Source organism: Dreissena polymorpha, chromosome 4 (genome assembly GCF_020536995.1).
Source record: "Dreissena polymorpha isolate Duluth1 chromosome 4, UMN_Dpol_1.0, whole genome shotgun sequence".
Classification (NCBI taxonomy): domain Eukaryota; kingdom Metazoa; phylum Mollusca; class Bivalvia; order Myida; family Dreissenidae; genus Dreissena; species Dreissena polymorpha.
This window is the reverse complement of record NC_068358.1, coordinates 23,781,070-23,799,376: the sequence shown is the minus strand read 5'-3', so window position 1 is coordinate 23,799,376 and position 18,307 is coordinate 23,781,070. Positions and strand designations below refer to the sequence as shown.

Here is an 18,307-nt window from a genome sequence, read left to right as displayed (position 1 = left end):
TTAATAATGCAGCATCCCAATTGAAGATTTCAGAATATATACACTAGTTTTGCTCTCAACCAACAAATGTACATTTGAATATATTCACATCTGTACATGATTTATGGCACAAGCAAAAAATAATCAGAAGTTTACAGAATTGTGTGCTATAGTCTAGTAGGAACGGAGGTCCACGGTGCATGATTGGAACAAATATAAGAAAAAATGCCTAATGTGCGTATTGATATATTTTCAGATGTACGAGGCTTGTTAACTTGTTATGTTTATGTATTTGGATCTTTTTGATACTTTTAAGTGTATGCACATTGTTATGCCCCTGGTAGGGTGGCATATAGTAGTTGAACTATCCGTCTGTCCTTCCGACTGTCCATCCGTCCGTCTGTCCCTCCGAAAACTTTAACATTTTAGGCATGTTTTCTTTATATTTGTCATATACCCCACCCACTTTTCTTGTCTTATAAATCACATTTATGTTGTAATAATCACATGAAATATTATATATTTATAATCCTCAGTCCCATAGGTGTGTATAAATGTAGTAAGGATAATAATTGTATCTAAACTGTTTTTCAGATACATATTGAAACATGTTATAACAACAAAAACACAAGTTTTTTACCTTTTTCTCATTGATGTAGTCATTGTTTTCATACAATGTATAATTTTTTACCAAAACACTTATTTTTTTAATAAGAATAATATGTTTTCAATGGCTTAAATTGAAAAGCTCACCAAAATCATGGAAAATATATGTTGTTTGTGTCATTTGCGAAAAAATGGCATTTCCTATGTGTTTGGTCGGCCATCTTGGCGGCCATCTTGGATTTAGACCCTGTGGCGGGAACTTTTTCTTGGGAACAAAAAATTTCTTTTACCCAAGACAAAGTAGAACATCATCATCCCAAAACAAAGTAGAACATCATCATCATCCCAAGACAAAGTAGAACATCATCATCATATTTAAAAAAAAGGTTCCAATCATGCACCATGGACCTCCGTTCCTACTAGACTAATAGGTCTGGTATGCTTTTGTAAGTAAATATACGAACCAGTTTGAGATCAATGGTCAAACATGAACTAACAAGTAGTCAAATGTCAAAAATAAAGCTAATGCATGATAACAGGTAATTGTTTGAGAATTACAATTTGGAGAAATATGGAGAAACAGCTGCATCAGCCTTTTCTATTCAAATATCTTGAGGTACTGAAAGCTTTGATATAAAAATTAGGAACTGAGCTGAAAAAGAGAACAGGCCAATTTCTCATGTCTGATAAAGTGATAATACACTATGCCATCCCCACCCAGCTCACATAACTCAGAAAAACATTGGAGCCTAGCTCTGAGGAATCTGGACTGAATACATATTGGTAAAACTTTCTTCAAACGAAAAAAATATATTACAAGCAGAAAGTATCTTCCCTGATTAGCCTGTTCGAACTGCAAAGGCTAATCTGGGACGACACTTTTCACACATACTTTTAGCCCAGTTATCCCAGAGCAAGGTTCCTCAGAATGCAAACTATACGTGTTCAAGGTCACTTTACCTGTTCAAGGTCAATGGTGAGGTTGACCTGGTTGAACATGTCACCGCGGGACAAGGGAGGTGACTGCCACCAGTGCTCCGTTCCGTCAATGGCCTTGTCAGCTGAGTGGTTCTGCCTTGGGCGGTTAGGGTCGCAGTAGTCGCATATCTGGCCCTGATACACAGCAGTAATGTCTCATTACTAGTAGTAGTATGTTGCCATAAACTACATGTACCACAGGGCTTCTTGGAAGGCAAAATAAAAGATTGTCACATTTACGGCCTCTTGAGCAAACATATGCTGCCAACCCTTAATATGAATGTTTGTTAATGTTTGTTCAAAGAACAAATGTAGTGAATCATTTCTTTCACTTTAAGCAAATCAAACTTCAAACAAATTATTACATGTATCCTGAATTTTTCCTTAAATATTGACATTTACATAAAGATGATATTTTTAATTATTCTTTTTTCATTGCCAGTAGTAATTTGCAAGTTCAATGGAAAGGTATCAAACTGACCCTTAATACCAATAATCTCTATCCAGACTGGGTTTGTTAATACCAGCTACTGACATTTTACAAGGATAAGCGGATAAGCTATCAGCTTTATTGCAGCACAGTTGCTGATTGTGACAAATGTCTGTTATGCTTTGCCTTGAAATTATAAAATACTAAAAACATTAAATGACTTATTGTACAATTTAAAAAATCCAGGGTTCTTTGCTATTTTGGCCTCATAAACGGCTCATGTGCCACAGATGGGACTTGAAGCTTTGAATCAACACAAGCAGTGTAGTTGATGTAGTCCTACAGTGGCTAATCTCTGACAAATTTGAATTGGGAAAGGGTTAATTTGACAGAAGTACGTTAATTTGTAGTTATGCAGAGAATGTCAAATGTGCTTATGAGATAAAACTGTTGACAAATCCATGAAGACTGCTACTGCATCATGTGTATTATGTAAATAATTTAAAAGGAAATGACGCATGTCCAGTGCTCTTAAACTATTAAAATTTGAAAATGAGGCATTCAATGTTTATCTAATTTGTTTTACGCATGGTAAAAAATTGCTTATTTAAAACAAGAGGGTCATGGACCCTAAGGTGCTCACCTGAGATCCAAAGAAACCAGAATATTCTGAAAAGAGCGTGCTGATTCACGGAAATTTGACGAATAAAGACTAAAGTCCTAATAGAGTCAGTATTAACATTTGAGTATTAGAATGTTTTTCAACAGACTGGAACCATTTTTTTAGACTAATCCAAGTTATCATTAAAACTAATTTTAAGACTAAGTTCCATAAAGATTGGAAATAACAAGGGCTGTTTGTAAAACATGCATGCCCCCCATATGGGCTGTCAGTTGTAGTGGCAGCCATTGAGTGAATACGTTTTTTGTCACTGTGACCTTAACCTTTGACCTGAAAATAAATAGGGGTCATCTGCCAGTCATGATCAATGTACCTATGAAGTTTCATGATCCTAGGCCTAATTATTCTTGAGTTATCATCAGAATACCATTTTACTGTTTGGAGTCACTGTGACCTTGACCTTTGACCTAGTGACCTGAAAATTAATAGGGGTCATCTGCCAGTCATGATAAGTGTACCTCAGAGCTCCAGATAAGGGTCGTATTTTCGTAATTATGAATTATTTTCAAGTCCATTACGTATTTATTTTAAAATCTTGTCGTACCATTAAGAATTACAAAATCAAGTTACGAATATTATTTTTACATCGGTTCGTATCGATTTTTATTGAGTTCTTTTCGCGTATTTAAGATCTTTTCTGTGCTTATATAAAATGGTTATCGGGTTTGTTTAACAAAGCGTATTTTTTCCAATAAAAGCGGCGTGTACAGTCTATCTATCCAAAAACAATGGCGGCGCCCAGAGAGCGTCCTAAAAAACTGCAAAGCGGCAAAAACACGCTTTTAACATATTGTATGCAAAGTGAGCCGAAGTTTAATGTTAAGAAAGACATTATAGAAAAGATCTTTTACGATGGTGTATGTTCAGTTGCCGAAACAGTCGGAAAAGCTAAAAAAAACGCGACACGACGGGTCCAAACTTAAGATAAAAAACATTGAACGAGTGGAAGGGACAATTCACGTGACCAATCGTTGAAAAGATTGAAGGGGAGACCCGTTATAATTGTGAAATATGTAAACATTCATCGAAGGCATGCAATCTAAGCACAGTTTGGGCATATGAAGGTATTTGAAAAATAAAATTGTATAATACTGAATAAACACTGTTGAACTCGTTTAAATTAAGTTGCTAGTATGTTCATTTTGATTTTTTGCATGAAAATAACCATTAGTATTTATTTTTAGGTCGTTTAGAAAAGTTAAGAATTATTTTCCAAAACTTAGTGGTAACGTTAAAAATAAAATTTCAGAGTTAAGAATTATTTTTGAAAATCTGGTAGTAACGTTAAGAATTTCACTAGACCTTATCTGGAGCTCTGTACCTATGAAGTTTCATGATCCTAGGCGTATGCATTCTTGTCGAGTTATCATCCTGAAACCATTTTACTACCTATTTCGAGTCACTGTGACCTTGACCTTTGACCTAGTGACCTGAAATCAATAGGGGTCATCTGCCAGTCATGATCAATGTACCTATGAAGTTTCATTATCCTAGGCCTAAGCGTTATCATCCGGAAACCATCTGGTGGACGGACCGACCGACCGACCGACGGACAGACCGACATGTGCAAAAACAATATACCCTCTCTTCTTCGAAGGGGGGCATAAATATGACTTTTTGAATATTCACAAGGTTTTACTATAGCCATATTAGGAAAACTGCCATGTCCCCAGGCAGCAATACTTTTCAACCAACCAGAAACTGAAAACATTTTTTAACTTGTCCAAGATGTCATTGGGCCACGTGTTCTGTCCAAGTTTCATGAAGATTGGAAAATGTGGCCTCCAGAGCAGGGCTGCCGCTGCAACAATTGTAGCCAAATGTGAAAGTCTTAGAAAAGTGGTGATAAAATCTTTCCATTTGCGACAACAATTGGCAAAATCTGATTTTCTATTCCATCTGGCTTTACAAAGAATTATTATGATTAAAGAATGGCTGCAAAATGGCTCTTAGTTTTTAAAAATAGCGACACAATTATTTAAATGGAGAATATGGGTGGCTAAAGAAAATTTTAACCCAGCAAAAGCCCTGTCAGAGTGTTAACAAGGTAAATGTTGATGACGGACTGCCCACAACGGACAAAAGGTGATCACAAAATCTCACCATAAGTATGTTGCACTCAGGTAAGCTAAAACTGTTCAATATCAAAATTGCCTAGTTGGCATACACTGCTTTGCTGCAAATTACATGTGTAGCTATATCTTTTTTCACAGTACAGTAAGGATCGCACCTGCCTAGGTATTTCAAGACTACCAGTAAATTAAATGGGGGAGGGGGGGGGGGGGGGGGGGGGGGCAATGGCATACAGTCTCAAAGTTGTGCAAAGGCAAAGGAGCAGTACTATGTTTTTTTGTTTAATGATCTTTTTAATACCTTAAAAACTTTGTAAGCTATTCACATTATTGATACTTTGTACATATTGCATGTGATAAACAATATTACTATATTTATCATTTTAAATTTGCCATTATGTAAGTTCATCAATAATGACTAAGTGAGATTATTTAATCAAGACCACCCATGGTAGTTCTAAGATTTATTACATCATGCTTTTTGTCTTTATATTCATAGGATAATAACGCGAGCAAACTGAGATAAATATTAGCAAAGAAGGCTGATAAGCCCTTTGGCTTTCAAAATTGATAGACGATTTGGCTTTTAAAACGGATACGCTCTTTGGCATTCCGTGGACAATATCAATGGAGAACATCAACCATACCTGAATGACAGTGCCAGAATCGTCGTCCTTCTCTGTTTCAATACTACCGGTCATTTTGCAGTAAAGTTCCGGCTTAGACACTCCGTAGCCACATGTTGCTGTAGCTTGAATCTTGCGTCCCTTCGCCAAATTAAATGTAGGGGGCGTCAAAACCTGTCCACTGCACTCCGTGAAAATATAAATCCATATAAAAGCGAAAAGGGCACATAAGTGAACCCTTTCCGCCATCATTTCACGTTCGCGTCTACTTTCAGTTTGAGAACGCTGATGGAACTAAATGCACGCGAAATTTAGACTTTCCCACTTCGTAGATTAGGGGTGTGCGGCTTAATCCGCAAAATCCATTTATGTCACTTAACAAAGGATTCCCGTACACGAATGTTTATATAACTTTATCAACAAAAGCTCTAATCCCATGTGTCACTTTTATTGCGTAATTTTATCATCTAACCGTGCTGTGCTAACAACCACCCCGCGATAAAAATGTAATCTTCCCAATTAGCCGGGGATTTGCTCCACAAAGAGATCAGCTGTGTTAGCAGAAAAGCGCGTCTCGAGGCCCGTGCGGAAAACATGGATTGTGATGAAAACGAATCTTGATAAATATTTTTATGCTTGCAAAATATTTGTAAGCAACACTATATGACAATTCTATTTGTTAACCAGATTTAGATCGTTCTATAAAAATTAAATACCAAATTACTTTTTTATACACATGTACATACTGAAAACGTCCGTTTAAACGACAAGTAAACGAGCATACAGTAAGTAACAGAACCGGGTAAATGGCAACACTGTACTTTTGATAAGTGGGTATTTAAACTGTATACTCACAATTGTATTTTTAACGACGTGTTAATAATTTTTGTAAACTAGATTTAGATCGTTCTCTAAAAAAATTACACATGTACATTTTGAATACATGCGTTTAAACGACAACTAATGACAGAACCGGGTAAACAGCCATACTGAACTTTTGATAAGTGGGTATTTAAACTGTATACTCGCAATTGTATTTGTACATTTAGAATGCATCTGTTTCAACGGCGAACAGAACCGGGTAAATGCTTTTACTGTACTTTATATGAGTGTGTGTTTTATCTGTTTGCTTCCCATTTTATACTGCACCGGCTAGTTGACCATGCTTACAATAATCGGGATCAGGCAATCGTCCGAGTAGATTAATGTCGGGATACTTAGGTATTGCATAGTCTAGTACCAAACATGAGGGATAGTTATGTATTGCATAGTCTGCCAAGTCTGGTACCAAACATGAGGTACACGTATGTTTTGCATAGTCTGGTACCAAACATGAGGGATACTTATGTATTGCATAGTCTGGTACCAAACATGAGGGATACTTATGTATTGCATAGTCTGGTCACCAAACATGAGGGATACTTATCTATTGCATAGTCTGGTAACCAAACATGAGGGATACATATGTATTGCATAGTCTGGTACCAACCATGACCGATACAACAAAGTGAAAATTAGACATAAACGAAACGGATGAAAAGCCTCAAAGACCATTTCCCACACCCATGTTGTTTGCATGATTGACACAAGTTAAATATAGTCCTAAACAATATGCATAGCACTCGTCAAGTCCTGAAGCATATGATTGTTTCCTATATTTGGGTTCGGTTTATGCTCGTGCAGTTTTTTTACGAGTTGAATGAGACCATACTGGCATATTAAGCGAAGCTCGTTTCGATCGATTAAATTTACTTTAAGATAAGACACTGACTTATTTTTCGTAGCGGTATTTTAACATTTTTCATGCATACAGATCGGTGCCAGGTTAATACTAGTTAGCTATACCCAACTACAAAACGTGCAATTAGCAAGACAATAGAAAGTTTCTAAAACATAATTTGTTCTCCGCTTTGTTTAACAATTTATATTTTGCTTGACAAATATCATACCTCTATCATTGAATTGTTAACAATTTGATGTTAAAATTGTTTTGTGAAACATGTTGTAAACGATTAATACCTTAGCAAATACTTAATAGTTATTCTAAATTCATTATTTATTCTTAATTTATTATATACAACTATATCGCATATATACATTGCATAATTTAGAATGCATAGAATCATAAGGGATTTGTTCCGGCTTACATAGCCAAAGACGTAGGGTAGGTAGGTCGGATAAACTTTTGTTTGTCGTTATGCACACAACATCCAAATCTCTTTTTAATATTTAACGTAAGGTATTTTTTGTTAATTAAAATTAATTTAGCCCATATTGTCGAACATATATAATGTTATGGTTATTTTACTAAAATTAGCAACAAAAAAAATCATCCTGAAACAGAAAACAAATTTAAAGATCGACACAAATATAAGGGTCGGTCGAATAAGTGGAAACCGTATTTGTCCGCCTATTTTTAGTTAACATCATCGGGCCTCGATACGCGCACATTTTATCCGTCACATAAGTCATGCATTTTGTGCATAACGATATGTAATACATAAAAAATACCATTAATTAACAAGCCGTAATAGTGATACATATCCTAAAGTGACTTGCAGATTTGTATTTCACAAAAACATACGCAATCTTATCATTGATACAGCTCTGCGCTTGGATATGAAGATTAATGTTACAATAACACCGCACATTACAAAGAAGGTGCTATTGTTGTTTGACAGTTTCATAAGCCGCTATTTAAATATCTGATTAAATTTATTGCTAAAGATGATACTTGAGAAAGAAATGCGTCTGCTTTAAATGCTCTTGTTCAAAATTTTGTTAAAATGAAAATTAAAAAAAAAATGTCACACACTCAACAAGAAATATATTTGTAAAAATATTGTTCATGTTATGAAAATAAAGATTGAACATGTGCAACAATTAACCTTTTGTTTTCAATTACATTATTTCAATTAAAGTAAACACTCAACTTTAATTGCTGTTTTTTTGCCTGTGTTATTCGCTTATACACCGCATGAAATATGTGGTATGTAGTGCATTCATATTTAAACAGCACTCTCGTGTTCGTATGTATATACATGTATTATATTTCATGAGGTAATATAATATGTATTATACTTCATATGATATCATATTATATGCATCCTCACATGTCATAGTCTCTTTTTATTTCTTCCCCACTGAAATACTAGTATATGTAATGTTAGCATTTGATTAAGATGATGTTTCTTCAACATATATAAATCACACCTTTAGAGCCGCATCATGCGATAATGGGTTTTATTCCACATACGGCCAGCACGGCTTCAGAACAGCCTGCACAACCACGTACTGATATACTGCTATATGGAATGTATTGCGTAAAAATAAAGTGTACAATGTTTGCCCGTGAACTCTGACTTAAGCAAAACCAAACAAATTAACACGTTTGAATGCCAATATAAAACAATATAACATTACTTTTCATAAGTATATCAGGACAGACGAAAGTAATTATTACATGATATAACTCATATAGGTGCGCATAATGCACTATTGTTAAAATAAAAAAAAAACACGATGTAAGTAAGTATACACGCTCTAGCAAGCTTAAAGGGACGCGCAGACGATCTATTAATTTGGAGATTTGACGATAAAACTGCACCCGCTCATTTTTTATGTATAACATGTAACATGATCATATTTATGTTATAACAGTATTAGTTTGATCTTTTTTCGTACACTAACTAACCTAACCATTGACCTCTGGTGAAAAGCAAACGATCTTGCATCGTCCTCACACTTGCCTTTATACGTATACTGTACCCATATCCATCTAAAAAGTATCTACCGCACTTGTTTTAGAAACCACGGGATCCAGTTTTGCATACTGACGAACCGACGGAGGAAGGTCAAGCTGAAAGTCCCAGTTTGAAGAACCGCAGTTGGGGACTAAAATAATTTGAAATAGGACTTGGTGGCACCAAATACATATCACTTTTTCTCAAAGCTATCAACATCACCTCCGCATATGTGACATGTGTTTGTTTTCATTTATGTCGCTTCCACGACTTTGTAACTCTTTCCTTCGAGTTAGTAACTTGTTTCCACGTGGTAATTAAGTAGTAAGTCGTGGGAATATATCGCTTACCTGTGGGGGCGACAAAGCTTTACACATGAAATTGACTTATTAACGAGTGCGAACGACCTAGCTTACTCGTGATTGCGACTCGTCAACTCGGAACGAGATAACTAATTCGGGTAAACGACATCATTAACCAGTCAAAATATATTTTAATTACCGCATGATTCAAAACGGCTTATACAAAAGAGGATAACATAATTTAGGACGATATAAATCGGACAGATTCGCACTTTTTCCAAACTGTGTGTATACTGGATGATTGATTATCTCGTTCCAATGAGTTACACAAGTCGTTCCCACGACTTACTCAAGTCGTTCCGACGAGTTACTCAAGTGATTTCCACGAGTTACACAAGTCGTTCCCACGAATTAGCCATGATGTTCCAACGACTTGCTAGTTCGTTCGTACGGCTTAAATACTTGTTTCACAGACTGGTTAAGGCGTCCAAACGAGTTAGATATCTCGTTTCCACGACGTATTAAGTATTGGGAAAGAGTCACCTACTCCTGTGTGAACATATCAAGTCGTTGATATGAAAAAAAGTTAGCATGGGACATATGTACCCCTATATAAATTCAATATAGGATATTTGTTAAAATTAAACTACTAAGAAACAAGAGAAACAATGAGTGAACTTTAAACTGCATCGATCAAACGATAATTTCTCATCATATAGTTACTCGCATTGATTTTAATTAGAGAAGGGCCTCTAATGGTACTACATTTTTATCAGTGAATGTTAAAACTTACAAGCTGATTCTCTTTCTTCATTCAACTTCAATTGGTAATGTTTAAGGCACCATGCAGTCAATGCATTTAAACAGATAAATGGTAGCCTTCCTGGCTTAGCGAATTGATATCTTTATACAAACTTGTTGACATTATTACGTTTTTCTTTCTTGAAGAAGTTAATTTTCTTAAAGCTGCTCTCGAATAAGACTGCATCTTATTGTATGATTCTTGCCTCGTTCAATTATCCAAATAACAACAGTTTGGCAAAATAACAATGTTTTAAAACGATTGTCATAGATTTAATAATGAAGAACAGCAATGTATGGATTATATTCAAACCAGCAAAATAATACTTCTAACTCAGAAAAAAATATTAAAACATATCTTATAGTTTATTCTTAATCATTCATATCGGGAGAATTATCAATCGCTTTTAGCGCTTTTCACTATCCTCCAATGTTGACAGCCAGTGTGGTATAGTGTAAGCGTTCTAGCTTATGCTTCCGGGTTCAAACCTTCAGACGAGGCACATTTTTTTCTTTCAGCGTTTGCAATTAAATGATAATTATTACTTATTCAATGCTATTATATTTACTGATATCACAGTTTTATTATTAAATTCATTAAATGACAATTTAAAAAAATACGAAAATCTATCAACAAGCCATTTAAGGTGACAACATGCAGATGCCAATCCAACGGACAACTTGTTTATTTCATTTAATATAAGCATAAATCATTTGCAATTGATTTCTTTCATTTAAGCTGGGTAAAGCTGGGTTTTGTATTACTTTCCTACTATTACAATGAGGGCGTTTAATATAGAAAATCATATTGTATTCTCTCATGTATATATAATGGAAAACATAAATTTAAACCGCGAAGGGTGTGTGTGTTTTATCAATGCGTGTACAAACCATGCAGCGATGAATGAGTCCCGCAATGCGAAAATGGGTCTTATACCATATTTGCCCAGCATAGCTCCAGCTCAGCCTGCAAAACCGCACAGGCTGGTCAAGAGCTACCATGTCCGCCGATGAGACCACGAAACTGCGCGTGTTTATAGCGGGCAACGTAGCTCTCGACCAGACTGCGCTTTGGTATAGACCCATTTTCATGACGCCGCTCATATGTCTCTTTAATTCATTCAATAGGTCAATAGGGAAAAGAAGATAAAATGTTTACATCAGAAGTATAGCTATTTTTGCTCTTGTCGATATAAATATACTGACTTTTTTTATTAGGCGGGTTAGGATAGAGTGTCAGTGAACGAGATTTGCGCTACAAAGGAACAATAAATTAACATATGGTCTATATACTATTTAGTTATCTGATGCTATTCTTGCATTATCATGCATTAAAATGCATATTTCAAATTAAATCAACTAATAGAGGCGCAAACATAGCCCAAATTACGTTTTATACTGATAACATACACCTTTTAATAAATCAAGTTCATCCACTGTTGAAAATCGGTCGAAATCTACCATGCATTTAAATCCACATATAACATGTTGTGGCCAAATTTCATAAAGATAGAGCTAAAATGTTGCCTCTAGAGTGTACACAAGGGCAATGTTTACGACGGACAAAAGACTATTTCAAAAATTCACCATGTGCTTGAGCGAGCTAGAAAGGACAAATATTCTATAAAATATTATTCCATTAGAATCACACGTGTTTAGGTTATCACGTTATGATTTTTTTCAGGCAGTTTTACAGAAATTTGTTTACAGGTTGCCAAATTGACAATTAAAAAATTGGTCATCGATTTAAATCATATCATAATATACAGTGAGCAAATAAAAACTTATGACATAGACACGAAGGGCACTGCGTATTCTTATACGTGTAATCATCATTCGAATTGATATATTTATAAAGAGTTTCACATGCCAAACAATTCAACGATTTGGAGTGTTTTTAAAAATTAAATATACGACAATAAATGGATGGATTTCATAACGTGTACGATGCTTAATGTATTTTAACATTCTGGATGACAGTAATTATGGATTACAAATCCAAAGTCATCTGAATCACTCACTTTGTGACTACTATAAATGTAATTTTTTTTTCAGATTTTTTTCTTTCTTAAATTGTGTTTTCCCGAAGATACTAGAATTTAGTTTAGAAGTTCAAATCATTTAAAGACATTTCGTAACACACTTCACAAACTGCAAATATCTGTAAATAAGCCCCTTTAACATATGTCGTGTCCAACATATTTTTGAATCATGTACTGAAGTGGATGGGCGTAATTTAACTCCTCATTCAAATGAATGGATACATGTGTCCTGTTGTCGGACATGGTAAGAATGTACGAAATGTATGCTGATCCGGATAGATACCTGAACATAATTTGAGACCGGCTTCAAGTTCCTTGAAAGGAGACGGTCGCTGTGTAGATCGACGCAAGCCCATTGAACGGACATGATGAGGACAAGACAGCAAAATACCAAGACGGATAAGTCGGGGCCCAAAATACCAGCAACCACGCAATCGAGTCACCAGGGTGGATGCGAGAAGTTCGTTACTGGAGCTTATTTATCAATCAAGTTGCTAACAAAAGGAACACATCATGCGTGCGACAAGATCAACGAACAGACGCACGAGCTGAAGCGCTATTGCTGGGACATCATCGGATTAGCCAAGGTCAGGTGGCTAGGATTTGGAGAAAAATCAATAGACGAAGGGCACAAGCTATGTTTCCCTGGGGTTGAATTTAAACATCGTCACGAGTTTTTTTCATCGTCAGGAAGGAGGTAGTGAACAGCATCGCCAGTTGCATCCCAGTCTCCAACAGGCTTATCTCCATGCGTATCTCAGCGAGACCGTATCATCAAGGTCTACGCAACAACATCAGAATACGAACACGAGGAGATTCAACAGTTTTAAGAAGAGTTAGAGCACATCATAGCCAAGCTCTCGAAGAAAGACATTCTCAAGGCGAATGGATAGCTTATAATGGACAGGACGCCTACCAAGACTGATGGGGGACAGTAGGAAGATTTGGCAAAGGAGAGACTAACGAGGGTGTATACTAAGCGAGTTTGCCACCAGTTCACCCGGTCAATACGCTGCACCCACACAAACCGTCCAGAACAGTGACCTGGCCTGCTTCAAACTGGAAAGTACACACTCAGATCAATTAAATTCTGGCGCCACAACGGTTCAAGTCTTCCACACCAATGCGAACTCAAGAATATTTCCTGATGTAGAAATCGGCAGTGACGATGAAGTAGTGCTCAGCACCATAAATTTGACTCTGTGAAATTGAAATATCCAGAGGCATTTCAAGCACAGATATGTGACACGTTTGCAGTTCTGAACATCCTAGACAATGACACCGACAACTTCAGCAACACCATTAAGGAAGCTATGATGTCATCGGCCGACGATGTTCTGGAGAGAGTGGGGAAGGATAAGACATAAGCGACGACCGAGATCACGGAAAAGAAGAAAACAAAGAAGAGAGCTGATGCATAAGTAGCACACTTACCAGGATTCTAAGACAGAGTACCAGAAAGCGAACAGGGAGGTAAGGAAAAACTTGAAAGAGGAAAGAAGGGGTGGATTAAGGAGCGATGCGTCATCATTGACTTGACCACAGGAAGAAGTAACAAGGTATAATACACCACCAAGAACAAATGGACTGAATACTGCAGCGACCTCTTTAACCAGACCCCACTGTCCTCCAGTAGGATTCGAGATGAAGCGGACGTTTAAAGTCCACACATATTAAAGGCAAAGGTAGAGGAGGCACATTGCGTAGTCTGAAAGCACGGAAACTTCTGGAGCGGACAAAAGTCCTCTGAGATGATTTAGCACGTAGAAGAGGCAATAACGTCAGCAATGACGACACTTTGCCAGTAGATATTTGAGGAGAAGAAATGGATCAGGAAATGGGCAAAGTCTGTGGTCATTCCCCTGCTGATAAAAGGGCAACCAATATATGTCAGAATATCCCCACCATATGCCGCATCAGCCATCCAACCAAACTCAAGCTACGCATCAGCCTTAACCTACTGAAAAGCAAGGCTGACGAGCTGGATTCACAGCGGAGCGGAGCACAGAGGAACAGATCATCATCTGCAGAGTAATCATTGAGAAACATCTGAAACACCAACGTGCGCTCTTTCACAACTTCATCGACTTCAAGAAAATTTACCACCGCGTGTGGCATGATGGCCTATAACATGTTCTGATATGGTTCAACATTGACGAAGGGCTGAAGCAAGTCATCCAAGAACTCTACGAAAACGCCAGCAGCGCAGTACTTCTCAATGGGCAGATGGAATACTTCTTCAGGACATCATGGGGCATCCGTCAGGGATGACGTATGCTCTCCCCCGTTCTGTTTAAGCCTTTCCTTTAGAATATGCTAGTTTTCTTTATGTTAACATAAGTTCACTACCAATTTAGGTTTGGTTATTTCTTGTTTGACTGTTTTATATAATATAGACAAAAACATTTTGATCGACACCACACATAAAGTCTATAAGTTGATTATTTACTTGAAGTTAGAAATTATAGGTAAAATCAATTTTCTTTAATTTTAAGTGTTTTAAATAATTCCATCTTATTTTTGTATACCACTACCACGTTTTGTGTGTTGTTTAAAGTGTTTTAAAACTTTATTCTTAAGGGCTCTAGCAGGACACAGAAAGCGACAAAGTTAGGTATCATTTAACGACATAGGGAAGAAACTGTAAAATACACGCAATACAAATCTAGAAACTTGTGTTTCTCAGATGGGAAAAAGATTTGTATGATTGCCGGGTTGTACGAGTGCCAGCTATCTTGGCAAGACATAAATAGCTGCCTGAAAAGCCCACTTATTTTAAATTGACAGACACTTTACATTTAATGTCCTCATCGGTAGATTTGGCAATTGTCAACACGTAAATCTGTTTTTGCCTGCAGCATGCAAACAGGTGAATAAATACAGATGAACTCAATCAGTCCACTTGAATCTTTGTTCTAGTTTTTTGTCTATTGCAATATCCACAAAACTTCCTGCTTACCAATACATCTCAAATGATTATGTTGCTGATATTCCAAATTTCAAATGTGCTTCAGCGCTCTTGTCCGTCTGCACATCAGTTTCCTTATTGCAAGTGTTTCCGGAGACTTCTCTTCATCTTATTAAAGGAGCTCAAGACAAACGAGCATGTCCTGGAACATGTTACCAGCACTGGTTGATCCATAAGAACCCTCCCGATGACCGCCGAATAACGAAAGCTAGCTTGGTATGAACATGTCATCAGTTGCGACTCGTTATTTAAGACGGTGCTCCAGGACACGCTCGAGAAGAAGAGCTGGATGGACAATGTGAAAGAGTAGACGTCCCTCTCCGTGAATGAAACACTCACAGCAACCAAAATCAGACATGGCTGGCGAAGGATCTTTATGTCGTCGTCTTTTATTTCTCCAAACGTCTGGAGATGATGATCATGATGATGACGATACTGCGACGAAACAAGTGTACAAAAGTGTTCATTTATTAAATTGAATTCCCTCATCATGTTGACATGCAGCCAATCCCTGAATTTTTGTTGTTGTTGTTTGCCTATTGCAATTTGCACGACACTTCCTGCTAACCAATACTGATTACTTTGGCGATATGCCAGACTGAAAATGTGCTTCAGAGCTCTTGTACACCTGCATATCTGTTCCGCCGTCATTTATTTTCCCCCTACGGTACCAGTCAATGGAATGCTGATGCTGATGATTCTGCTGCTGTAGCTACTGCTGCTGCTGATGATGATGATGTCGAAGATGAATCAATTCAAAAGTGTACATTAATTACATTTAATGTCCTCATCGGTAAATGTTTATAATTGTCAACAAAGGAAAACCTTTTTTACAGCGTGCAAACAGGTAAATAAATGCAAATGAAACGCAGTCAGTCCTTTTGAGTATTTGTTGTTGTTTTGTGAGTATTACATTTGCACGACACTTCCTGCTTACTAATACAGCTCAACCGATTATTGTGCTGATATGCCAAACTGCAAATATGCCTCATAAGCAATTATTATTTACCAATTGCGCTAGATGCTCTTTTCGTACCACCCGAACTGCGACCAAGACGTTGAGTGAATGGGAGTTTTACAGTTATATGTGTGTCCTGAAGTACTTAAACCATCATATTTTCCTGACTGGTTGATGGTTGTTCATCCATGATCATCTGTCCACTATTGTTATTACTTTTCAAGCAATCATCACACAGAGGCTGTTCCTTTTTCTCCATGTTTTCCCGCATTAGTTCTGCCTTTGAATTACCATTCTAGAAAAAAAGTTGGTATGTCATAGTTGAGTCGGTAATTGTATTGTATGGCTATTCACACACTTTTAATAGACTCTGATTCTTCTAGTAGGTATGCAGTGTAACCATCATGCTTTAAATCAATATTCCAAAGACAGATTAAACTTTCTGTCACAAAAAGAGTAAAGTTATAAGTGTCGATGAATCAGTTTTCATAAATGTAAAGATTGGTATTGACGTATAATAAAATCGACACATTTGTGATAATCTACGGGGCAATTGTATATCCATTGATTTAACATTAAATGATCATATAAACACGTCTCAGTCCAGTATAGTTAACTTAATGCGTTCAGATGTGTTATTCAATTTATACCTGGTTGTGTTTTAGCATTAATTATAGAAATTAAACTATCATTGATTACAGACTCTACTACATCACATACAAAAGCAAAATATAACAATATTGTCACATTATTCCGATTGGGTAAGTAAGCATTTCACGTCATATAGATAAACTATAGGAGAACACGTTGACCAAGCTTCCAAGACTTCACAGTTATTACAGAGTCTGATCTGATGAAACCGGTATAGACAAGTATATAATTTAGGTTTTGTAATTTGCAGCATCCATAGCCTTTCCTTCGCTGACATTTTTCAAATCTGATTGCATTATAAAGTGTAAATTAATTATAGTCCCAGTAACCATAAAAATCATAAAATTTATGAACGCAAAATCTTATTTTTTTCTCAAAACACTCCAAAAAACAAAACATCAATTCTCAATGAGCTTTCTTAAGCACAGGTAACTTAAAAGCACCCAAACATTGCGGAAAGAAACAACACAACAATCTCAAATATTTACAGAAAAATGTTTTAAAACAAAATTTATTTGAAAAAAAGTTGTTTGTACATCAATATAACTTCCCCCTAAAATCATGTCTATATTTAGTACATAAATTGAACCATAATTCATTTGGTTCTTGTAAGGAAGCGTTCAGAAGATTGTAGACTCATCTTTACGAACACAAACCGGTTTGATAATTTAGGCTTATCAACCATGGTATAGTTTACTGCGAAAGGAAGTTGATTTAAAAAGTGCGTGTGTCATTTTCAGACTTATTTCATATGACATCTAATAATTATTGCTTTTTATAAGAATATGTTCATTTTTTAATAATTTAGTAAATATCTACAAAAGAACACAAAAAATACAAACCCGGTCATATTCTTACATAATAATATAAATGTATGATGATCAATTTTTAAAGATTTTCGCACCTATAAGTCTGATCTTTCGTACACATTGTTTGACAATTTTATGTAGATACATCTATAACTTGATAGTGTAATACATTATTATAGATTGACCATATTTGCTTCATACTTATAACTAAACAAACTGATCGTTTTTTAAAACATATTTGCGATACGTCTGATACTGCCGGAACGTGCACTCTAAAAAGGTTCATGTATACAACTTTGCATCGAACGATTTTTTCTATTAATCTTAAGGTGGTTTAATATGCTCTTATTTTATGTATATGTATATTTATTTATATACGACTTGCTTTGCTAAGCAAATGAGCGAAAGCAAACAAACAACATATTTAAAATTCAGCTGTTGACCATATTTTTTCGAACATACACCGATGTTAATAAATGCAATAATTTTCGCTCGGTTTAGCTATACAATCATTTAATCATCGATTGAAGTAGCCCTTAATAAGGACAATAACTATTTTATGTAAATGAGCAAAATACATTTTACCAGAAGTTAACAAGTAGCATGTAACTTTAAAAGTTAATTAAAAATATATTAGTTTTATATTACGTATATTTAAAA

At 36.0% G+C, this 18,307-nt stretch overlaps 1 protein-coding gene across 1 annotated transcript in view; it reads right to left on the bottom strand.

Annotated features, from left to right (window-relative positions):
* Positions 1 to 5,751, bottom strand: part of LOC127878281 (laminin subunit alpha-like) — a 116,723-nt gene extending 110,972 nt beyond the window's left edge. Inside the window, exons 1-2 of the mRNA XM_052424800.1 lie at positions 5,395 to 5,751; positions 1,546 to 1,698 (exon numbers count right to left, since the gene is read on the bottom strand). Coding sequence (XP_052280760.1) covers positions 1,546 to 1,698; positions 5,395 to 5,625 — 384 coding nt within the window. The 5' untranslated portion in view covers positions 5,626 to 5,751. The remainder of the gene's footprint in view (positions 1 to 1,545; positions 1,699 to 5,394) is intronic.
* Positions 5,752 to 18,307: the final 12,556 nt, after the last annotated feature.